The following is a 19,403-nucleotide window of genomic DNA, read 5'->3' on the forward strand; positions in this document are numbered from 1 at the left end:
CAAGAGGGTGACCAGACCCCCTAGATATTTTGATCAATATGTAATGATGTAACCTTTGGCATATTTTTAGTGGTGCCAGCCTCTTATCAGATGTAGTAAAATGTTGACTGTCTCACACCACTTTTGGTGTCACTGTACCACCAAGCACGTTCTACTGTTTGCATTACACTTGTGTTTTACTCTCCACAGGGAAGGGGGATGTGTGGTATCTTCCACACAATAACCCCCGGCGCCTCGCATGTAATGGAGCTGCCCTCGCGGTGACATCATTTAGAATGTCACCGCGACTGGCATTCCAAGGCGAGCGCCGGGGACTTCGTGAGAGATGAGGCTGTGGCTGAGGTCGCAGGAGATGCAACGCTACGAATAAAGACTCTTGGATTTAATACCCTTTGAGTCTGTCTTTAATCCATTACTGGTTTCCACAATCAGTATGACCAGTTATTTCATATTTGACAGAAGCATGGTGTGAATTCAAGGATTAACATATTTCCATTTCAAGGTTTTCTTTGATTTTTTAAGTATACATTGTGACCCTTGTACAGAGTCTTAGCATCATGTTGGTGAAGAAGTTAGCATTGTAAGCGGACGCGGGCTCTGCATTTGGAGTAAACTCTTCTGTTTGGTTGAAGAGGGCATGTGGTACAGAAGCAAGGTTGGTGAGACAGACATCAGTCAGGGGCTTGGAGGTAAAGAAGAGGTGAGTCTGTACTGGGGTGTGTGTTCCTGTTAGATGGAGTGAAACATTTTTTTACACCTCAGAGCTGAATATCTAGTTGGACCAAACATACCCATTAGAGTAAATATTTTGGATGATTTTCGATGATAATAAGGATTTAATTGCTTTCTGTTTGAGATTCTTTTCATCTCTGTATTTGAGTCACTAAGTATGCCTTTAATATGGGGACCATTGCTGATAATGTTGTCTGTAAATCAACAAAATAACCAATTGCTGCAGATAATTTGTAGTAAAATCCACCCTACGTCCCCCCTGCCCTTGTAATGAAAGCATCCCCAGGCATTGACTCATTAAAACCCTCACCTGAGCCAAGTACCAACAGTGGAAGTGGACCAACAATTAGGAGAAGTGTGAAATGTATGCTGTTGTAGTTGCGCATTAAGTGTGGTGTAAAGTCTACACTAATGTAGTTAGCTCATGAAGAGCGGTGCGAACTCTACGCTGTTGTAGTTAGCACATTAGGTGCACTGTGAACTCTACGATGTTGTAGTTAGCGCATTAAGAGCAGTGTGTACACTACATTGTTGTAGTTAGTGCATTAGGAGAGGTGTGAACTGTACATTGTTGTAGTTAGCGCATTAGGAGTGGTGTGAACTGTATGCTGATGTAGTTAGCGCATTAAGAGCAGTGTGAACTCTACGTTGTTATAGTTAGTGCATTAGGTGCGCTGTGAACTCTACGCTGTTGTAGTTAGTGCATTTGGGGCGATGTGAACGCTACGCTGTTGTAGTTAGCGCATTAGGAGCGGTGAGAACTCTTTGCTGTTGTAGTAGGCTCATTAGGAGCAGTGTGAACTCTGCGCTGTTGTATTTAGCAAATTAGGAGAGCTGTGAACTATATGCTGTTGTAGGTAGCAGTATGATTTGTACGTTGTTGTAGTTAGTGCATTAGGGGCAGTGTGAACTCTACGTTGTTGTAGTTAGTGCATTAGGTGCGCTGTGAACTCTACGCTGTTGTAGTTCGCGCATTTGGTGCGATGTGAACGCTACGCTGTTGTAGTTAGCGCATTTGGAGCGGTGAGAACTCTTTGCTGTTGTAGTAGGCTCATTAGGAGCAGTGTGAACTCTGCGCTGTTGTATTTATCGAATTAGGAGAGCTGTGAACTATATGCTGTTGTAGGTAGCAGTATGATATGTACGCTGTTGTAGTTAGTGCATTAGGGGCAGTGTGAACTCTACGTTGTTGTAGTTAGCACATTAGGAGAGGTGTGAACTGTACGTTGTTGTAGTTTGCGCATAAGGAGATTTGTGAACTGTATGGTGTTGTACTTAGGGCATTAGGAGCAGTGTGAAATCTATGCTGTTGTAGTTAGTGCATTAGGAGTGGTGTGAACTCTACGCTCTTTTAGTTAGAGCATTAGGGGCAGTATAACTCTATGTTGTGGTAGTTAGTGCATTATGAGAGGTGTGAACTGTATGCTGTTGTAGTTAGCACATTAAGAGTGTTGTGAACTCTATGCTGTGAATTTAGCGCATTAGGTGCAATGTAAACTCTACGCTGTTGTAGTTAGCGCATTAGGAGCCGACAGAAGTCTATGCTGTTGTAGTTAGCGCATTAGGTGTGATGTGAACTCTACGCTGTTGTAGTTAGTACATTAGGAGCGGATTGAACTCTATGCTGTTGTAGTTAGCACATTCAGAGTGGTGTGAACTCTATGCTAATGTAGTTTGCTCATTAGGAGTGGTGTGAACTCTACCCTGTTGTAGTTAGCCCATTCGGAGGGGTGTGAACTCTATGCTGTTGTAGTTAGCACATTAGGAGTGGTGTGAACTCTATGCTGTTGTAGTTAGCAAATTAGGTGCAATGTGAACTCTATGCTGTTGTAGTTAACGCATTAGGAGTGGTGTGAACTCTACGCTGTTGTCGTTAGCGCTCTCGGAGCGGTGTGACCTCTATGCTGTTGCAGTTAGCGTATTAGGAGCAGTGTGAACTCCACCCTGTTGTAGTTAAAGCATTGAGAGTGATGTGAACTCTACACCTCTCTCACTAATGTATTGCAGCAGTGCTGAGATGTGCTGGTACTTTCCCTTTAAATGCACTGCTGCAGTGCTGCGAAGTGCAGGTACTCTCCCATTAAATGTACATGCAGCAGTGCTGACAAGTGCAGGTACTTCCCCATTAAATGTAAGGACATAGGAGCCTGGTCTATGTCTTCTTCTCATTCATGCTGCCTTGTTCACACCAGCTGCTTTTTCATGTCGAATTCCCACTTCCTCTTCATCCAAGCTGATAAACTAGGAACCCCTTGGCGCTTGTCTCAAGCCTTCATCTCAGACTGCAAACAATGGCTCATCCCCTGGAGTGACATAAATGACAAACTTCTCCTACATGTCAGTCAGAGCAGCGTCCTGTAGATCCTTCTGTGTCAAACACAACAGCTTAAACTCCGCCCAGGTCAAAAGTGGAGAGTAAAAAAATACTTTTATTAAAGTAACACTGGATGCTTTATTTTATTTTATGCACATGAGGGGGAACTACCTGCGAGCCTGCAACGTGTCAAGAAGGGCCACACAGGCAGGGTTTGATAATGACGTTTTGAGTTCATTCGACCAACAGTTGTGATCTTGTAGTGGGAAGGAAAAGTGCTCTACATTGCTGTGAAACTCACCCAAGGCCACAGCACCACCTGAGAGTTGTTGATTCGAACCACATAACGACATCAGAGGTTGCCATTGTCTGTGGAGTGTGGATCAAAAGGGGTACAGATGGATAATATTGTACCGTCAAAGATGGCTAGATAGCCTGGAAAAACCTGCCACGGATGTATACCAACAACATGCTGTGTGATGGGTCCTCTCAAGAATAATTCTTAGTGTCAATGGCACTGCAGGATTGAGTCTGGGAGATGAGACACATTCCTCCTAAACCTCACTAAGGCTGATGAAGGCATCACTATATTTATGAGATGTGGGGCTGAAACACATAGAATGGAATGAGTTCTGTGATCACCAAACACTGGTTTACGTACACAGTCCTGTATGGTGAGAGTATAGGGAACATTTGATTTGTTTTTTCACCTCCACCTGCAGTCACTACTTAGGAGCTAGAGTAAGACGACAAACCAAGAAGCAGTGTTGAGACACACACGGGATAGGAGAAAGCCGTAAGAGACACAATAGGACACACTCTCCTGTATGACTAACGATTGTTGCTAATATTAGTTACTCTTTTGACCGGTGAATGCCAATGATAAGTAAAGAACATAGGCTGTCATTTTTCAGCTGGTCCATTGTTGTCCCTGTGGGTTGGACCCAGCCTTTCTTTCCCTCCATTCTTACCCCTTGTGTACATTGAGTGTAAGCCTCAGGTTCTAACACTATCCACTAACATATAACAGCTTGCCTGGTAATTAAGCACCCACACTCTGGTTTTTGAGTTGGTCACCCAAACCACCACCCAAGCACAGACAGTTAGTGACCAAAGTGTTCATTTTTTCGAAGGACACGCAGATCAATAGGCCTAGCCATGTCCATGTCTGTGTAAGCAGACGCTGCTGATCAAGAGAGAGTCCAGCGGTGTCTTATGGAGAGGACACCAGCAGCCCACCTGGAGCCCACCACAACCAACATACACAATACTTGATATGAAAGATGCCTTTTCACCCCCCTGTGCCCTATTTGGCTAAACCATGTAAAATAAAACAAGTGCTGGATAGAACAATGGGATTAATCGTAAGTGCTGAAATACACTATGCGCACCTTCCACTCACAGTTAATCCATGGAGCAGCTCCACAGAAGTGAGCCTTTTCTCCCACTTTAAAAGGAGTAGTCCATCCTACTGCTAGGCCATGTCTCATCTGAATGGAAGCACAAACAACCACTGAGGTGTTTCAGCCTTCTTTGGGCCTCATTTATTTATTTATTTATTTATTTATAGTGTTTTATATAGCGCGGACAAGACCCGTGGGTATCAGAGCGCTTAACAAATGGGATTACAGATTGACATTATAGTAGCAGTTATAGCAGCAAAACATATATAGAGGTAGAAGACGGTATGCTATCTGGGGTGATTAGATAGGGGATTACATATTGACATAGAAGATTAAAAAGTTGACATTATAGTAGCAGTTATAGCAGCAAAAACAAATATGGAGGTAGGAGGTAATGTGCTATCTAGGGTGATTAGGTAAATATATCCCTAACGCCTGAGCAGTTAGCGTTAGGGGGTGCATATCGTTTAGGTTGTGTCATAGTCATACAGTCAAGTTCTATGAGGTAGGATTGTATATTATTAACAGGTCAATATCAGAGTAATTAGCAATAAGAGTAGAATGGGTATCATCAGTGATGTGCACTTTGAGCAGGTGATGTCCAACCACGCCGCTGGTAAAGGTTCCAACTAAATACTAGGGGGCTTTTTACAAGTCCCTTGCGGTGCCAGTACGTTACTTTTTATGACACTCTGGCGATGCAGAGTGCAGACTTATCTCTATGAGGTCATGCAAAGCCACTTTGAATGACTTTTCATGGCCTCATAGATATAGTGGAAGGCAAAGCAGCACTAGTCGCTGTGTTACCTTACATAGCATCAGGGAGGCATACCTGGGAATGCATCAAAACTGTGTGCCTCCCCAGGACAGGCGCAGTGAGGAAAAATGTGTTTATTTCTCCGCATTATGCAGCACACATAGAAAGAGAAAAACGCCTCCATGGATTGTTTTTTGTGCAGGAAGGGCACCTGCGTTGGCACTAGGCACCGTATTGTGAGTCAACGCTGGCGAAAAGGACAGGAATGCACCATATCTCATAAATACAATGCATTCCTGACCTTTCAATTGGGCATAGGGCAGCGCAGCAAAAAGACTTGTGGGGCTGCCCTATGCAAATGATTGTAAATGAGGCCCTTGGTTTTCTTTGACGAAAGGTTAATCACTCCGTTCTGAGACACAGGGGCATATTTACAATGAAGTGACAGAGTGCGACTTTGGCCTTCCTGGCTTAACGCTGCACTCCGCCACTTCAGAAATGCAGGGCTGCACAATGTTAGCAACAATATGGTGCAGCCCTGCATTTCCCACTGCGCTAGCACTAAACCTAGCAGCCTAACGCCAGTGCGGGCACCCTTGTACTGGTGTCTGCGCTGAGGGAAAGATTGTTTATGCGCAGAAAGGTCTCCCTTCCTGCACACAATCTTTATATTACGTTTTTAAGCTTATATGTGTGCTGCTTAATGCACCACACATAGAAGTTGCAAAATGTCTTTTGGTTTTTTGATTGTTTATGTGCTGGAAAGGTCACTTTCCTACACATAAACAATCAATGACAATTTGCTGTTTCTATGTGTGCTGCACAACGCAGCAGCACACATGAAAACAGAAAAAACGAGGAGAAATAATGCATTTCTCCTCATTTTGCCTTTTTAAGACCAGGTTTTCCCTGGTCTTAATTTTGGAACTGCTTCCCATTTAAACCACCCTTGTATATAGGGGGCAGCATCAAAATCAATGGGTGTTGCAGAGGAACGTCAACCACAAAACCCATTGACCGCCACTTTCACGCTAAGTACAGAGTGAAATGGTCTCTTAATTACAAGGCAGCGTTAAGCCCTTGAAGTGGCTTAACGCTGTCCTGTAAAAACAGCAAAGTCGCTATCATCACCACAACGTCACTAAATGTGACGTTGTGGTGGTGATGGAGGCTTGTAAATATTTCACTCAAAATATAAAATTAAGAGCAACACAGATGCAGGTGGTACCTGCCAATTGGTTTTCGGTACCTTGGAGCTTCTTTTGTTTAAGAAGTTACTTTGAAAACTTAAATGAGCACTCGACCTACCCGTGGAAGCAAACTCTCCCCAGGAAATTTGTATATTTTCTTTCATACGTTCTACTTTGCACAGCCTGTCTGCAATCACTCTATGTCCCACTAACCTTTTGTGCTGTGCTTAAAATTAATGTTGTATTTGTAAAAATCAGGTTAACCGTTGTGAATTGACTCAGAGGCTGCCTAATGTGATTGGCTACTCACTGGTGTGACTCCATGCTGCATGTTTACATCACTTGTATTCCTAACACAATGGTACTTACAATCACAGATAGGGGAGCTGTGAACTCATGCCTTTCAGTGGTTCTTGGGTCGCCAATGAAATAGGAGAGCGAGTGAATGCATTCCTGGAAAGCCTCAATAAAGTGAAGTATCTCTTTGTTTGCCTGTGTCACCTTTATTCGAGCATGGTGCACTCCCCTTCTTTAATATGTATACTTTATTTTAATCCCCAGAACTCTGCGATTCTTAAGTTACTTTTCCTGAATCTAGGTCAATATCCACCGAAGAAAGAAACTTCACCCTGTATCACTAATTTCAGGAACTCATCTCTCTTTGTCCTAATTAGTAGAAATAACTTGTTTTTCTAAAAAATAATGAATATTTCCAATAAAAGCACAGTGGATTCTGGATATGTGTTCAAATGCAGTTTTATTCTATCTCTATTTTTGACAATGAAGATTATCACTTTTGTATCAGACTTGAAAACCGGAACAGGGTTTGGAAAAAATTCTCACTCTTGCGCCCCGTCTCCTCCCTCTTTTCCTTCCTTCTTATGACCATGACGCCTTTCTTTTCCACTTCTGTGTTTTCTTTCCCCTGTTCCTTTCCCTTTCCTTTTACTCGTTCCTGACCCGTGTTTTTTTCCCTTCTTTCCTTTACATTTCCCATCTGTTTTTTCGCTCTTTTTCTCCCTTCCGCTCTGGCCAGTGGGTTTCACTTCTGAGCCGCTGTCCTCATCGATAGTAGACCGCTTCTCTCTTTGTTGTCCTTTCTTTTCTTCTGAGATGCTGTCTTCATTGCTAGTAGACTCCTCTCTTTGTTGTCCGCTCTTCTCTTCTGAGCCGCTGTCTTCATCGCTAGTAGACCGCTTCTCTCTTTGTTTTCCTTTCTTTTCTTCTGAGATGCTGTCTTCATTGCTAGTAGACTCCTCTCTTTGTTGTCCGCTCGTCTCTTCTGAGCCGCTGTCTTCATCGCTAGTAGACCGCTTCTCTCTTTGTTGTCCTTTCTTTTCTTCTGAAATGCTGTCTTCATTGCTAGTAGACTCCTCTCTTTGTTGTCCTTTCTTTTCTTCTGAGCTGCTGTCTTCATCGCTAGTAGACCGCTTCTCTCTTTGTTGTCCTTTCTTTTCTTCTGAGCTGCTGTCTTCATCGCTAGTAGACCGCTTCTCTCTTTGTTGTCCTTTCTTTTCTTCTGAGCTGCTGTCTTCATTGCTAGTAGACTCCTCACTTTGCTGTCCTTTCTTTTCTTCTGAGCTGCTGTCTTCATCGCTAATAGACCGCTTCTCTCTTGGTTGTACCTCCTGATCTGATTCTTGCTTTTGGTGCTGCTTCTTGTTCTTTTCTAAAAGAAAAACATGGAATTTAGGCAATGACGAAGGAAAGGTGCACCTCACATCAGAGGAAGGCTGACTAATAGAGCACTTGTGGGTGTGACGTGGTTATAGAGAAGACAATGACCATCCCTTCTCCTGCACCCACAATCACAGTCTGCCCGCAACAAAGGGATGGTGAGCGCTCCGTCCTTCTCCAGATCTCTGCCCTGGCTTAGTGAGGGCATAGACTGCTTCCAGCTCTGGAGACAAGAGACTAGCCAGGCGCCCACTCTGACTGGGAGAACACACTCTGTTAACGACTTTAAAACTGTAATGACCAAACAAGAAAAGGCCCGCCAGACGCAAACCAGTGATCTTCTAATGAGACTGCTGGGACCTCCTTAGTACTGCTACACACTCAAAATAAAACCACCTCAGGGGAGAAAAGAAAACAAACGGCCTCATCTGGCGAGAAGCAAGAGAAGAAGACAACAGAGCCCAACTGAGAAGAGCAAGCAATAAACCAAGAAACAGACAGAAAGGAAGAGCGTTTCTGAGACTGACAACCAGCCACAGAAACATTGTTACTCCAAGAAGAAATCAAGAGTACCATGAGAAATATTGAAAAGAGCAGGAATAAATTTAGAGACACTGATACAAGAACATCACACACACATACATAGGTACCGTAAATCGGTTGTGTGACAGGACCACGCATGCCTAAACCATGTGTGCCTTAACAACGCAGTCTAAGCAATGACTGCGACGCTACCACACGCTCCGTTAGCACGCATATCATTACATCCCCTTGCCTTAGCAAAGCGCTGGACTTTGGAATGGTATAATTTACTCCAGTCTGTGTATCACTAGGGAAGGCATTGGACTTAAAAGCCAACATCAGCGTAACAACGCGTTCACCAAAGCAAGTTGTTGTAATGACTTGCGTATGGTTCAAACTGTGTGGTCAATGATGTTTCCCTCAAGAAAGCAAAGGAATCATAGCTCCAGAAAGAGTGCTTACCAGGAGTGGTGCCTCACACACTCAAACTAGTGGCAGAGTGCGAACACACAGGCCCACAGTCTCATCCTTATACTCGACTAGCTGTTGCTGTAGACATCACTGCTTCAGAGCTTCTTGGCGCTATGTGGTCCGAATCGCTGCAGAATGCATGCATGTTTTAAACAACCAGTCCCTTGAGCCAAGGCAGATGTCAGAAGAATATTTTTAACCTCAACCATATGTATATTTTTTTCTGTTTCATTTCTCCTGTTGATGAGAGGAATCAGAGTGCCTGGTTGACAAACACCAATGTGCTGCACCAGATATTCCCCAAAATGAAGTGATTTGCACAGTAATCTGATTAAGTTCCATTAATTAATTACACACTGGTCACAGATAGTGCACTGTTATGGTAAGGTTTCAGAGTTGCTGTAGAAAACACTTGTTTTGGTTTCTTAAGAACTTTGGAGTCATTTGACACATCTGCACAAAACTTTCCAAACAAAAGTTCCTCTTGGTTAAGCAAGTCAATGTTCTGCAGATTTTCCAAGTGGAGTGGAAATAAAAGGGGGGTCGGGCTGAAAATCACATTTCTCATATAACTTACTTTGCTCTCTTCTACAGAAAAAAATGGGTAAATGCAAATACACCAAACTTAACATGAATGTCTAACGTGACACAACGATGTACTTGGTTTGTCAGTTATTTGTGAAATTAGATTTTAGAAAATAGTCCAGGGTGGGCATGAAGGGATTAAAATATAGATATATCTACACCGTTACTCTACAGATTCTCCACAGATCAATGAAGCAACAGGGAATTTGCAGCTCCTATTTAAAAAAAAATTCACAAAAAATAGAGAAACACAATTGGACTAGGGAGGTTTGCCTCCCGTTATCTATTGCAGATTCACAAATCTGCTCTGACTGGCTGGGATTCGCGGAACAATCTCTGTTGCAGCGGCCATTACCCAAAACAATGTGGAGAAAGAAAAACAAAATAAGATCAGGCTTGGAGGATGAGCCTACATTGATACTTTGGACCATGTGGGTGCTCAAAGAAACTCTTCTCTGGAATTTAAATTAGAATTAAAAAAAATATTTTATCTTAGAATTTGCATAACCATAGACCGCGCCTTGGGAATTACCACGCTGCATGCGGACAAAGGAAGTGTGCAGTGGGGATTACCCACTTGTGGTGTATGGTCGGGGGAACAGCTGGATGTGGCAAACTGAAAACAATGAACTGAGAAAACAAAGATCATAGTGCAATTATGGTTAACTTTGGTTACAACACCTTAATGTAGGTTTAAAATCTTCAGAAATTCACTTAAAAATCAGTGTTAAAGTGCAGTTATGGTTGCAAATTATAACCGGAAACAACAGAAATTCAGAAGCTATGGCTATACAAAATGGATATCAGTAATATAACAATATATAAAATCAAAATGTATTCAATTAACAGTACATACTCAAACCAATAAATAATACAACAGTCAAATTCATCTCTATCAAAGTGATAAAGGTAATGTAATGTAGAATCTAATCTGTAGGAATATTTAAGGCTTTCGTAATTTCATCTTTTTTTCATCAAGGGGAAGTCATGAGCATTATATTTGGTGTTTGAGTTAAGATTTGCATGCCCCTTGTATGATTTATGGATTGTGGTCCTTACCATAACTACCTAATCCCAGTGGTTGCCTGGGGTTAGTTCACAACCACACCTCCACTTCACTTTCGTGTTTTAATATCTATCTATCTATCTATCTATCTATCTATCTATCTATCTATCTATCTATCTATCTATCTATCTATCTATCTATCTATCGCCGTCACTCTATCTATCTATCTATCTATCTATCTATCTATCTATCTATCTATCTATCTATCTATCTATCTATCTATCTATCTATCTATCTATCTATCTATCTATCTATCTATCTATCTATCTATCACACTCACTCTATCTAACTATCTATCTATAAAACAGTGGACATTGTTTATTTATAGTTAGGTTAGAGTTTCCATTAGGGGCCGTATTACATAAAGTGCTCTAGGGGCGCAACAGGCGTTTCCACCTGCTTTGCACGTTCCCGGGGCACTTTGGTATTACAGAGGGAACCGCAGATTCTCGTGCACATTCAGCGCCAGCGCATTCTGAAGAGGGCATTCCATCATTTTCCTGGGAGCGTGCCCTAGGCAAATTGGGGAATCCCTTTGCCTTTGCATCTGCGCCGTATTATAGACACATATTATAGACAAGGGTGAAGCTTTCAGGAGGCGCACTGACAGTGCGCCACCTTATACCAGCACCCTGGAAGTTGAAAAGGGGGTCACTGCACCCGCCTGCAAGGGCAGCACGAGTTTGCAGCTGTCCTGGGGAGGTGCATTCCATGAAATAGGGAGCACTTACCCGGTTTGCGCCTGCCACACCTGTTATAAGATGCGCAAGGGTGCAAGAGGGGAAAGTGCACCCTATACAACATAGGGCCCCTTGAGAGAATTTTTCTATATTTAGTAACTTTGATATCATTTAACTAATTTGGACAAAAACTCATTCACTTTGGCTCCTTCATGGAATGTTTGTCGCTGATCCATCAAGTGGGGGCCAAGAAAAAGTGGATAGGTCCAAAAAGTGTGATTTACAAAGGCAATACCTACCTGAAAGTTTGCATTTCAATACAGACAAAAACAGTCACATGGAATGACACCAAATTTAGTAAAAGATGAGAACTTTACACAGGAAGCCTCATCCCCTGGGTCCAAAATGTATCAGAAAGGGTCCGGGGACCCCATCCCTGGGCCAACATGTGCATAAAATGGAATAGGGTGCACGTGGCCCCTTTTCCTTCACCTTAAAAAGGACTTGGAGATCCCATTCCTTGGGCCGTCTCTTTTGTTAAAAGGTAGTTGGACAATGCAGCCCCTCTCCCTGAGCTGGCAAAGACCCTGGGAACCATCCCCTGGGGCCTGGTCAGTGACTGGGTCTCGTGAAGCCCACCCCTGTGACGCAGTGTTTGTTTTCCTGCCACCACCGGTGTGGGCAGGAAAACATACGTTTTCTCCCATATGGCAGGTGCATTTTAAAATCTCCTGCCAATTGGGATCAAACATACAAGTGTACTCCCAGCCGGCGGGAGCTTTAAACATGATTCCACCAGCTGGGAGTAGACTTGTGCTCTGTTTCCCTGTCCGCAATGATGATGAGTAAACAGAACTCATATTGCCCCAGCCTGGAGGGAGCATGCAAACAGCAGCTGCTCCCTCCAGGTGGGAGTAATGCTGGCTGCACCCACCATCCCGTTAATGTTTGGCCCTGGGGATGGGTTCCCCGGGCCAAAGGAGGCTAGCAGAGGGGGATGTGTTGCCCCCTCTCCTTCTACATAAGCTACAGGCTAGGGTGTGGGGTCCCCAGGGCCTGTAAAGACTCAGGGGATGCGAGGCCCCCTCCCCTTTATAATAACATGCAGCACTGGGGAATGGGGTACCCGAGGCTTAGTAGGGCTGGCTAGGGAAGCAAGGGGCCCCCTTCCCTGTTTGATTGTAACTGGCCCCAGGGGATGGGGGCCTTGAGGCTAAGTGGTTGGCTTCCTGCTGAGATGGGCCACAGGGCCTGCCTGCAGACAAATCTCTGCTGCAAATTTTACACCATGCACGGCCGTATGCCATGCGTGGCGGGGTCAGCTTTACGTATGGTAACAAAATATTAATTTACAATAAAAAACCTAGAAATTCACTGAAATATCTAAAGGTTAAAGTATACTTATATATATATATATATATATATATATATATATATATATGTGTGTGTGTGTGTGTGTGTGTGTGTACCTGTGTTTTGTTGCCGCGGAAATACCCCAAATTAACAGCAATGTTTTATAAAAATATATGTTTTTGCCCAGGGGGATGGCCATCTGCGATTCCATTAGCAGCCCTGGGGAGACAGGGTCCCAAGTCCTAAGATGGCTGCTCCCACATCGTTGTTGGTGTGCTGGCAACCAATTAGATATTGCCTTGAGGGATGTTGGCTCTGTGGATCATCCGCGGTGTGAAATATTTATAGTTATACTAACCTTCATATCTTGAAAGCTACTGAACGGTTTTACACAAAATCATAAAAAGCACATTTTCTGGACCAAGATCTAGCTTTATGCCAAATTTTGTTTAATTCATTTGTGCCTAATTTCCTATAGACAAACAAATGGGGAAAATCATTTTGGGATCCCCCTTTATCCTAGACCCTGCTTGACAGATCACCCCAAAACATTCCAGGAAGGAGCTCAGATGGATGAGACTTTTTTGGGGAAAGTTTCATGTAGAATCATCAAATGGTGGCAAAGTTATTAGAAAACCTAAAAATTCAATTTGCTGTGGAAACGCGATCCTAACTATAACGACCCTGCAGTGATCACTGGGTAGTACATATTTATGTATATATTCACACATTATACTATACTGCTCAAAACGCCCAAAAAAAAGAAATGATAAAGCAAGTTAATGCATACCGAACAGGGGAGTGGTGCACCTCATTCCGCACAAAGTTCTACAGCACTTCTCCGAGAGATCGCAGTCTTGTTCCACAGAACAGTTTTTCAGTTTGGAGAAGTCAATCATGTACCAGGGGTTGGGCTTCCCATGAGGCCGGGCACCATCTTGCTGATTTTGAGGCCAGTGTTTGTTCGACTCAGGTAGACTGGGTTCAGGAGCAAATTCTTCTTCAAGCATCTTCTTCTGAAACTTTTGTAGCTCATCACTGTGCTTTCTGAAGTAGTCTTCAAAGCACATGCCAGGGTGCTGGACCTCCTGGTTTCCAGATTGTGCTATGTCAAAGAAAGAAGAAAAAGGCCCTCAACACACAGAATGTCACTTACATTTTTAATTTCTTAAAAAGCCCACAAAACCCAGCCAATGAAACACATTCAATGTGATCTTATGAGCCCCCTCTTTAAAAGAAGAACCTCAGCCCCTGACCAATGAAAGGAGTCACAGTGCCTACTCTCTTTTGAGCAACTGAAGCAAGATGTGGCAACTCTTAAACTGAACTCCACAGCTATCTACAGATTCGGCACTGGGTCACACACCCTGCAATTAACAAAGCAGCTAGTAGAACCCTGATGCCATTTGAAAAATAGCTCATCACAAAACATTACAACAAACATATCCTATCAGAATAAAGATCAGCAGGAGAATGGCCAAAAAACTATTAGTCAAACAAGAAGGAAAAACTCTATTTAAAAAGGACAAGAAATTCTCACCACAAGGGGCCGTCATAAAAATCTTGAGCCCAGTGAAACCTGTAGTAAATTGCACAAAAGCAAATATGCGTGATAAGTGCTTCAGTGAGTGTGCCCATGATGCTGGAGCCCTACAGGGGATGAGCCCTTTTTTCCCTTTCCCCAATAAACGAATAGTTCAGGCAGAAGCCCACCCCCATTAGTGATTGTATATTTATAGACAGCAGCCGCAGTATACCATCGCGTGGAAGCGAAGCTTTTACTCCAACTGATATTGTCTCTGACAGTAATACCAAAGGTAAGGAGGAAATTAAGTCAAACCTTGTATTTCAGCCAGCATTTGATGGAAGCTCTCCTTAGGGTAATGCACAGGTAGTAAGAACTAGAAGGCTCGAAACACAGCAGGTCAAATTTAATATTCTAAGTGATAAGTCGATTCTGTATAATTTAGCGGTGATGATGGCTCAGTTCTAAAAGGTCCAGAAGATATACCATTATAATCCATGCTATCTGGAAAGCTATGATTATTGGGTACCAACGTGTTCTTGATACCTATGCAAGGCCTGTAACACAACCATATTAAAGGGGGTGATGTTTGCTGATTGTCCATATTGCTCCACAAGTTAGAACAGTAACGGAAAGAAGAAATACATTCTGAGACTAAGACAAAGGATACTTTGCTCTTTAAATCACAAGATCATAATAAGACTGAGGATTTAGAGATGGGAAAAGCCTTTTGCAGATGTGGGTTTCCCATGAATCTGGCCCTGGCCTCAGCCAAGGCTTAGAAAAGGGCACATCTCCTGCTGAACTACTATCCCTAAATGTGCCTCAAGGACCACATGCCTTTGGGCAAGCCTTGATTTATAGTGTCGAATGTAGCAGAGCTTTTAAAGAAATTCAGAACTATTGCATGTCCCTTGAAAAGGACCCTCAAGATGCTCATACAATGTAGGACATTTATAACAGGTGAATAGAAAAAGTATTCCTAAATAAAGAATTGAATCAACTGATGTAAGAATCTTCCCAACCCCATGTTTGAGTGGTATATTATCACATAGAACCAGCAAGACCAATGCCTAGCAAGATAGCTTCTAAAACAGGGAAAGTGCTGGTCGAAGGGACAAACAAATGGGGCTGGGCTGAGAATTCAGGGACTGATCCCCAACTTATACTTGATGCCTTTAAGAGAGGAGTGTTGTATATACTCCTGCAGGGGACTGAAACTGCTATAAGCAGAATTAGTGCTGCAGTGAAAATAATATATTGATAAGCCCTGTTCTAACTACCATGCCTTGTTTCTGCTTGGAGGAGCAATTGGCCTGCCCTGCTCCTGTAGCAATAGGGTAACTGCATAGACCTGTTTTAAACCAGAACCAGCAGCCATAGGGTGACTGCATAGACTTGTTTGAATCCTGAACCAGCCCTCGCAAACATTTTGTAAACTAGACAAAACAGTTGAGACCATCAAATCAAGGGCAGTAAAAAGATTTAACACCCCCGAACAATGAGGACATCAAACTATTTTCTTTGAAAAAATTGGTGCGGGGATAGAGAATCTTGACTGTAGACAGAGGGGCATATTACCAACAATTAGCGGTATTTATCGCTAACGATGCTTAGCAACAAATTTTTTAATGCTAAGCATCGCCGGAAATTATCGCAGAGATAACTTGTATTAGCAAGGTTTATCTCAGAAGTGATAAAAATCCTCACGCTAACTGCCAAATGAGAGATTATCGCTGGAAAACCAACGATAATCTCTTGAAGTTTCACTAAAAATTGCGATTCCTTAAATGCAATTGCAAAATAAGGAATCGCAAATTTTGCAATTCCTTATTTTGCACCGGATTTTCATTCATACATCCCATTTAGCAAATTTGCATTCGCAAAGGCCGAAATTCTGCGAATTTCGGGCTTTGCAAATGCGAATTTGTATGATACATATGGCCCTTTGACAATAGTTGTGTATAACCTGAAGCACAAATCTTTGTACGCTTATCACGCCTTGACACTCAACACTTAGCACCTGCCTGAAACTGATTAATGTAGTTCTAGTTAAGGGGGTAATGAGCAGTACTTGGATGGAATTGTACTGCTTATTCCCCTCTTGTGCACACAGGTTCTACAGTAGCTCTGAGTACAAAACTACAAACAACAAGGCAGTAAGATCCACATTTACTAAAAAGTCATGCAATGCAGCAACACAAATTGCTGCTCTGCGCAGTGTCACAGGAAGAGTGCAGGTGCACTGAGTGCTAACCAGCGCCGATGCAGGCACCCTTGCACGATGGTGTAAATCTGCTTGCATTACAGCCAGGATTGTTTTTGTGCAGGATGTGATACCTTCCTGCACAAAAGCAACCCTTAGAGACACTTTCCTCTTTGTATGTGTACTGCCGAATGCAGCACAGGTAGAGAGATGAAGTAACGAGGAGAAATACACATTTTCTCCACATTGCACTACAGGGATGCCCCAAATTACATGAGTGGATGCGTGAGAACACCCATGCTCCACCTGAAGAAGGTCTTACCAAAGCAGACTGATGATAGGCAGCAGCTAGAGCTGTTTAGTTTTTACTCAAGATTTACTAAGCCTCGCAAGGTGCCTTTCGTGGCTTGTAAATCTGACTTATACACTTGCAGTACCTTGCGTGACGGAAGTGCAACAAAAGCCCTTTATGGAACTGGGTCTAAGAAGAAAGTTTATGCAGTTTACCGTGGTTATCAGTGGCGGTATCATTTGCTTTAGCAATGCTTTGTCGGACTGCAGACAGCACACCTCGATGGTTTCACTCCTTCCTGGCTGGTCACTCAGGTGAGATCAGGGCCCCTGAGATGCAAGATCATTAGCACGGACTGTGGAGTTGTTCTGGGTCTTCCCTGTCCCCTGCACTGTATGATATTCATATTTAATATTTCTCAATCTGTTCAAAGGTGGTCAGTTGTCTGTCAAAATCGTTACTTTTTTTTTTTTGCAGAGTTTTATATAGCACGAACTAGACCCGAACCGAATCAGGTATCAGAGCGCTTTACATAGCACCAGTTACGTTACATGAGGACACACATTCATTTTAGGCACGGGGAGATTACCCCCCAGATTCATCAAAGTCATGTTTTGCGAGTCCTTAATAGCGAATTTTAAGGATTCACTATTAAAGACTTGCAAAACGGGATGCATGTAGAAATCGCAATATTTTTAGCGATTTCTACTGTGTCCTTATTTGCGATTCGCTAATTGCTAATCGCAAATAAGGAATGACTTTCCCATTCATTCCTATGGGCCTAAAGGCCTAGAGGAATGAATGGGGAGTCATTCCTCATTTGCGATTCGCAATTAGCGAATCGCAAATAAGGAAGAAATTTCGAGGGTGCCAGGGTGTCCAAAGGACACCCTGTTGCACCCCTGAAATGGTAATGTATACTGGTGTTGCGCACATACATGTCCCAAGGACATGTGTGTGTGTAACATACAACTTAGAAAAATGCACTAAAGTGCATTTGTCTAAGTTTTTGCTATTTACCACGTAGTCAGACTTCGCGGTAAATAGCGGCCCCAGATTGCGAATTCGCAATTTTGAAATGGTTCATGCATTGCATTTAAGGAATCTCTAATTGAGATTTCTTAAATGCAAATAATCGCAATGTAGCGATTTCTAACATTGGGATTTTTGCATTTGGGATGATGCATCCCAAATGCAAAAATACCGCTCGCAAAGGGCCAGATTCTCAGAATCTGGCCCTTTGGAGCAGTATTTTTGATACCCCTGAATGTGCTGATTCTGCACAGCCCTTTGTTGGTCCCAGAAAAGGGCCAGATTCTCAGAATCTGGCCCTTTGCGAGCGGATTTTGGTTTGATGAATCTGGCCCTAAGTGATTAAACGTTATGCTGCATTGTCTGGGAAACGAACCAGGGCCTCGTGCGTGGCAGGCGAGAATTCTACCACTGAACCACCAATGCCTCGCTACTGAAGGCATCTCTGGTCTTAATGAACTCTCAACAGTTTCCCAACAATCTTTAGATCTTGAAGCTTCTAACACTGAACTCACCATCCTTGTCCAAATTGAATCTAGTCTCTCCCCGAAAACTATGATCTTCTTCTCCAAAATGCATAAAAATGTAAACGTCTTTGCAAGACTTATAATGCTGACTCCTCCTTGGAGCCACGACCAGTGCAGTGTTCAGCAGCTATTATATCCATCTGCAAAAAGGAAACCAAATTCCCTCTGCCGTAAAAAGGGGATCAGAATAGTTAGAACCCCTGTAACCTCTGACCAGAGTGCTCTACATGCTATACTCAGTTCATCTTAATCTGACTTCAAAGGACACAAAATGAAGCTGTTGTAGCCAACAGGGCACTTAGGAAAAGAGAGATCCTTTCCTCAGTTTGCAGAGCAGTACATCGACTTTGAGTGTTTTCCAAATTTGCGTCTAGGTGGCATGCCTCAGCTTTTAAAGTCTCAAGCACAAGGCCCATCAGTACCTCAGCTGCAGGTTAGAGCTTCATCACCCAGGTCCTAAATTTAGTATGATGATATACCACTATTAATAGTGCCAAAGTAAAGTTTTCTCAGCACAGGTCCCTTATGTGTTCAATTCTATCCCTCTTAACATTAGGCCCTCACCCTTACTTTCCACCTTCAAGGAACATATGGAGATCAGCCTGTGTGGATGGGCAGGACTTTCATGGCCACCTCTTAGTGGTACAGCTGAGAACAGCTCAATATATAAGTGATGTCTGTTGTTGTTGATGGACATGATGATACCTCCAGCCTCTACATCCTTCTTTGGTCTCCCAGAAAGTTCCTTATCAGCATCGAAGGACTTACCGGCAGGTAGAACATAGGCCGCAGCCAGGGTCAGCAAGGATGAAAAGAGAAGAATCTTCATAGCAGCCGAGCAGGGAGTACAGTCTCAGTATCTGTAGGTGGAAGAGAGAAGATCTGAGCTCCTTTCACCACTGAACAGGGTAAGGCAGGCCACTATATATAGGACGTTGACAGCTTTATCGAGTAGGAAATTCGATGAAAGACGCACATCGATTATAGGATTATTCCATCCCATCGAATCTGAACAGCAGCAGTATGTTTCTCCTTTTGATGTAGGCTTAACCTTTGCATCTGTTACAGCAG

At 43.0% G+C, this 19,403-nt stretch overlaps 1 protein-coding gene across 1 annotated transcript; it reads right to left on the reverse strand.

Moving 5' to 3' along the window:
• Positions 1-7,154: 7,154 nt before the first annotated feature.
• LOC144767857 (uncharacterized) lies at positions 7,155-19,161 on the reverse strand. Its single transcript, XM_078651219.1, has 3 exons — positions 19,101-19,161; positions 13,541-13,855; positions 7,155-8,065 (listed from the first exon to the last, which is right to left on the reverse strand). The coding sequence occupies exons 1-3, from the start codon at positions 19,159-19,161 to the stop codon at positions 7,236-7,238; spliced, it is 1,206 nt and encodes a 401-aa protein (XP_078507345.1). The 3' UTR covers positions 7,155-7,235.
• Positions 19,162-19,403: the final 242 nt, after the last annotated feature.

Source organism: Lissotriton helveticus, chromosome 7, assembly GCF_964261635.1.
Source record: "Lissotriton helveticus chromosome 7, aLisHel1.1, whole genome shotgun sequence".
NCBI lineage: Eukaryota > Metazoa > Chordata > Amphibia > Caudata > Salamandridae > Lissotriton > Lissotriton helveticus.

Excerpts from the sequence above, each read along its gene's own strand:
- LOC144767857 (XM_078651219.1), bottom strand. The coding sequence starts at position 19,161 with ATGAAGATTCTTCTCTTTTCATCCTTGCTGACCCTGGCTGCGGCCTAT. Across the intron at positions 13,856-19,100 it reads GGCCTATGTTCTACCTGCCG|CACAATCTGGAAACCAGGAG; the intron begins GTAAGTCCTTCG and ends TCTTTGACATAG. Across the intron at positions 8,066-13,540 it reads GTGCACCACTCCCCTGTTCG|AAAAGAACAAGAAGCAGCAC; the intron begins GTATGCATTAAC and ends TTTTTCTTTTAG.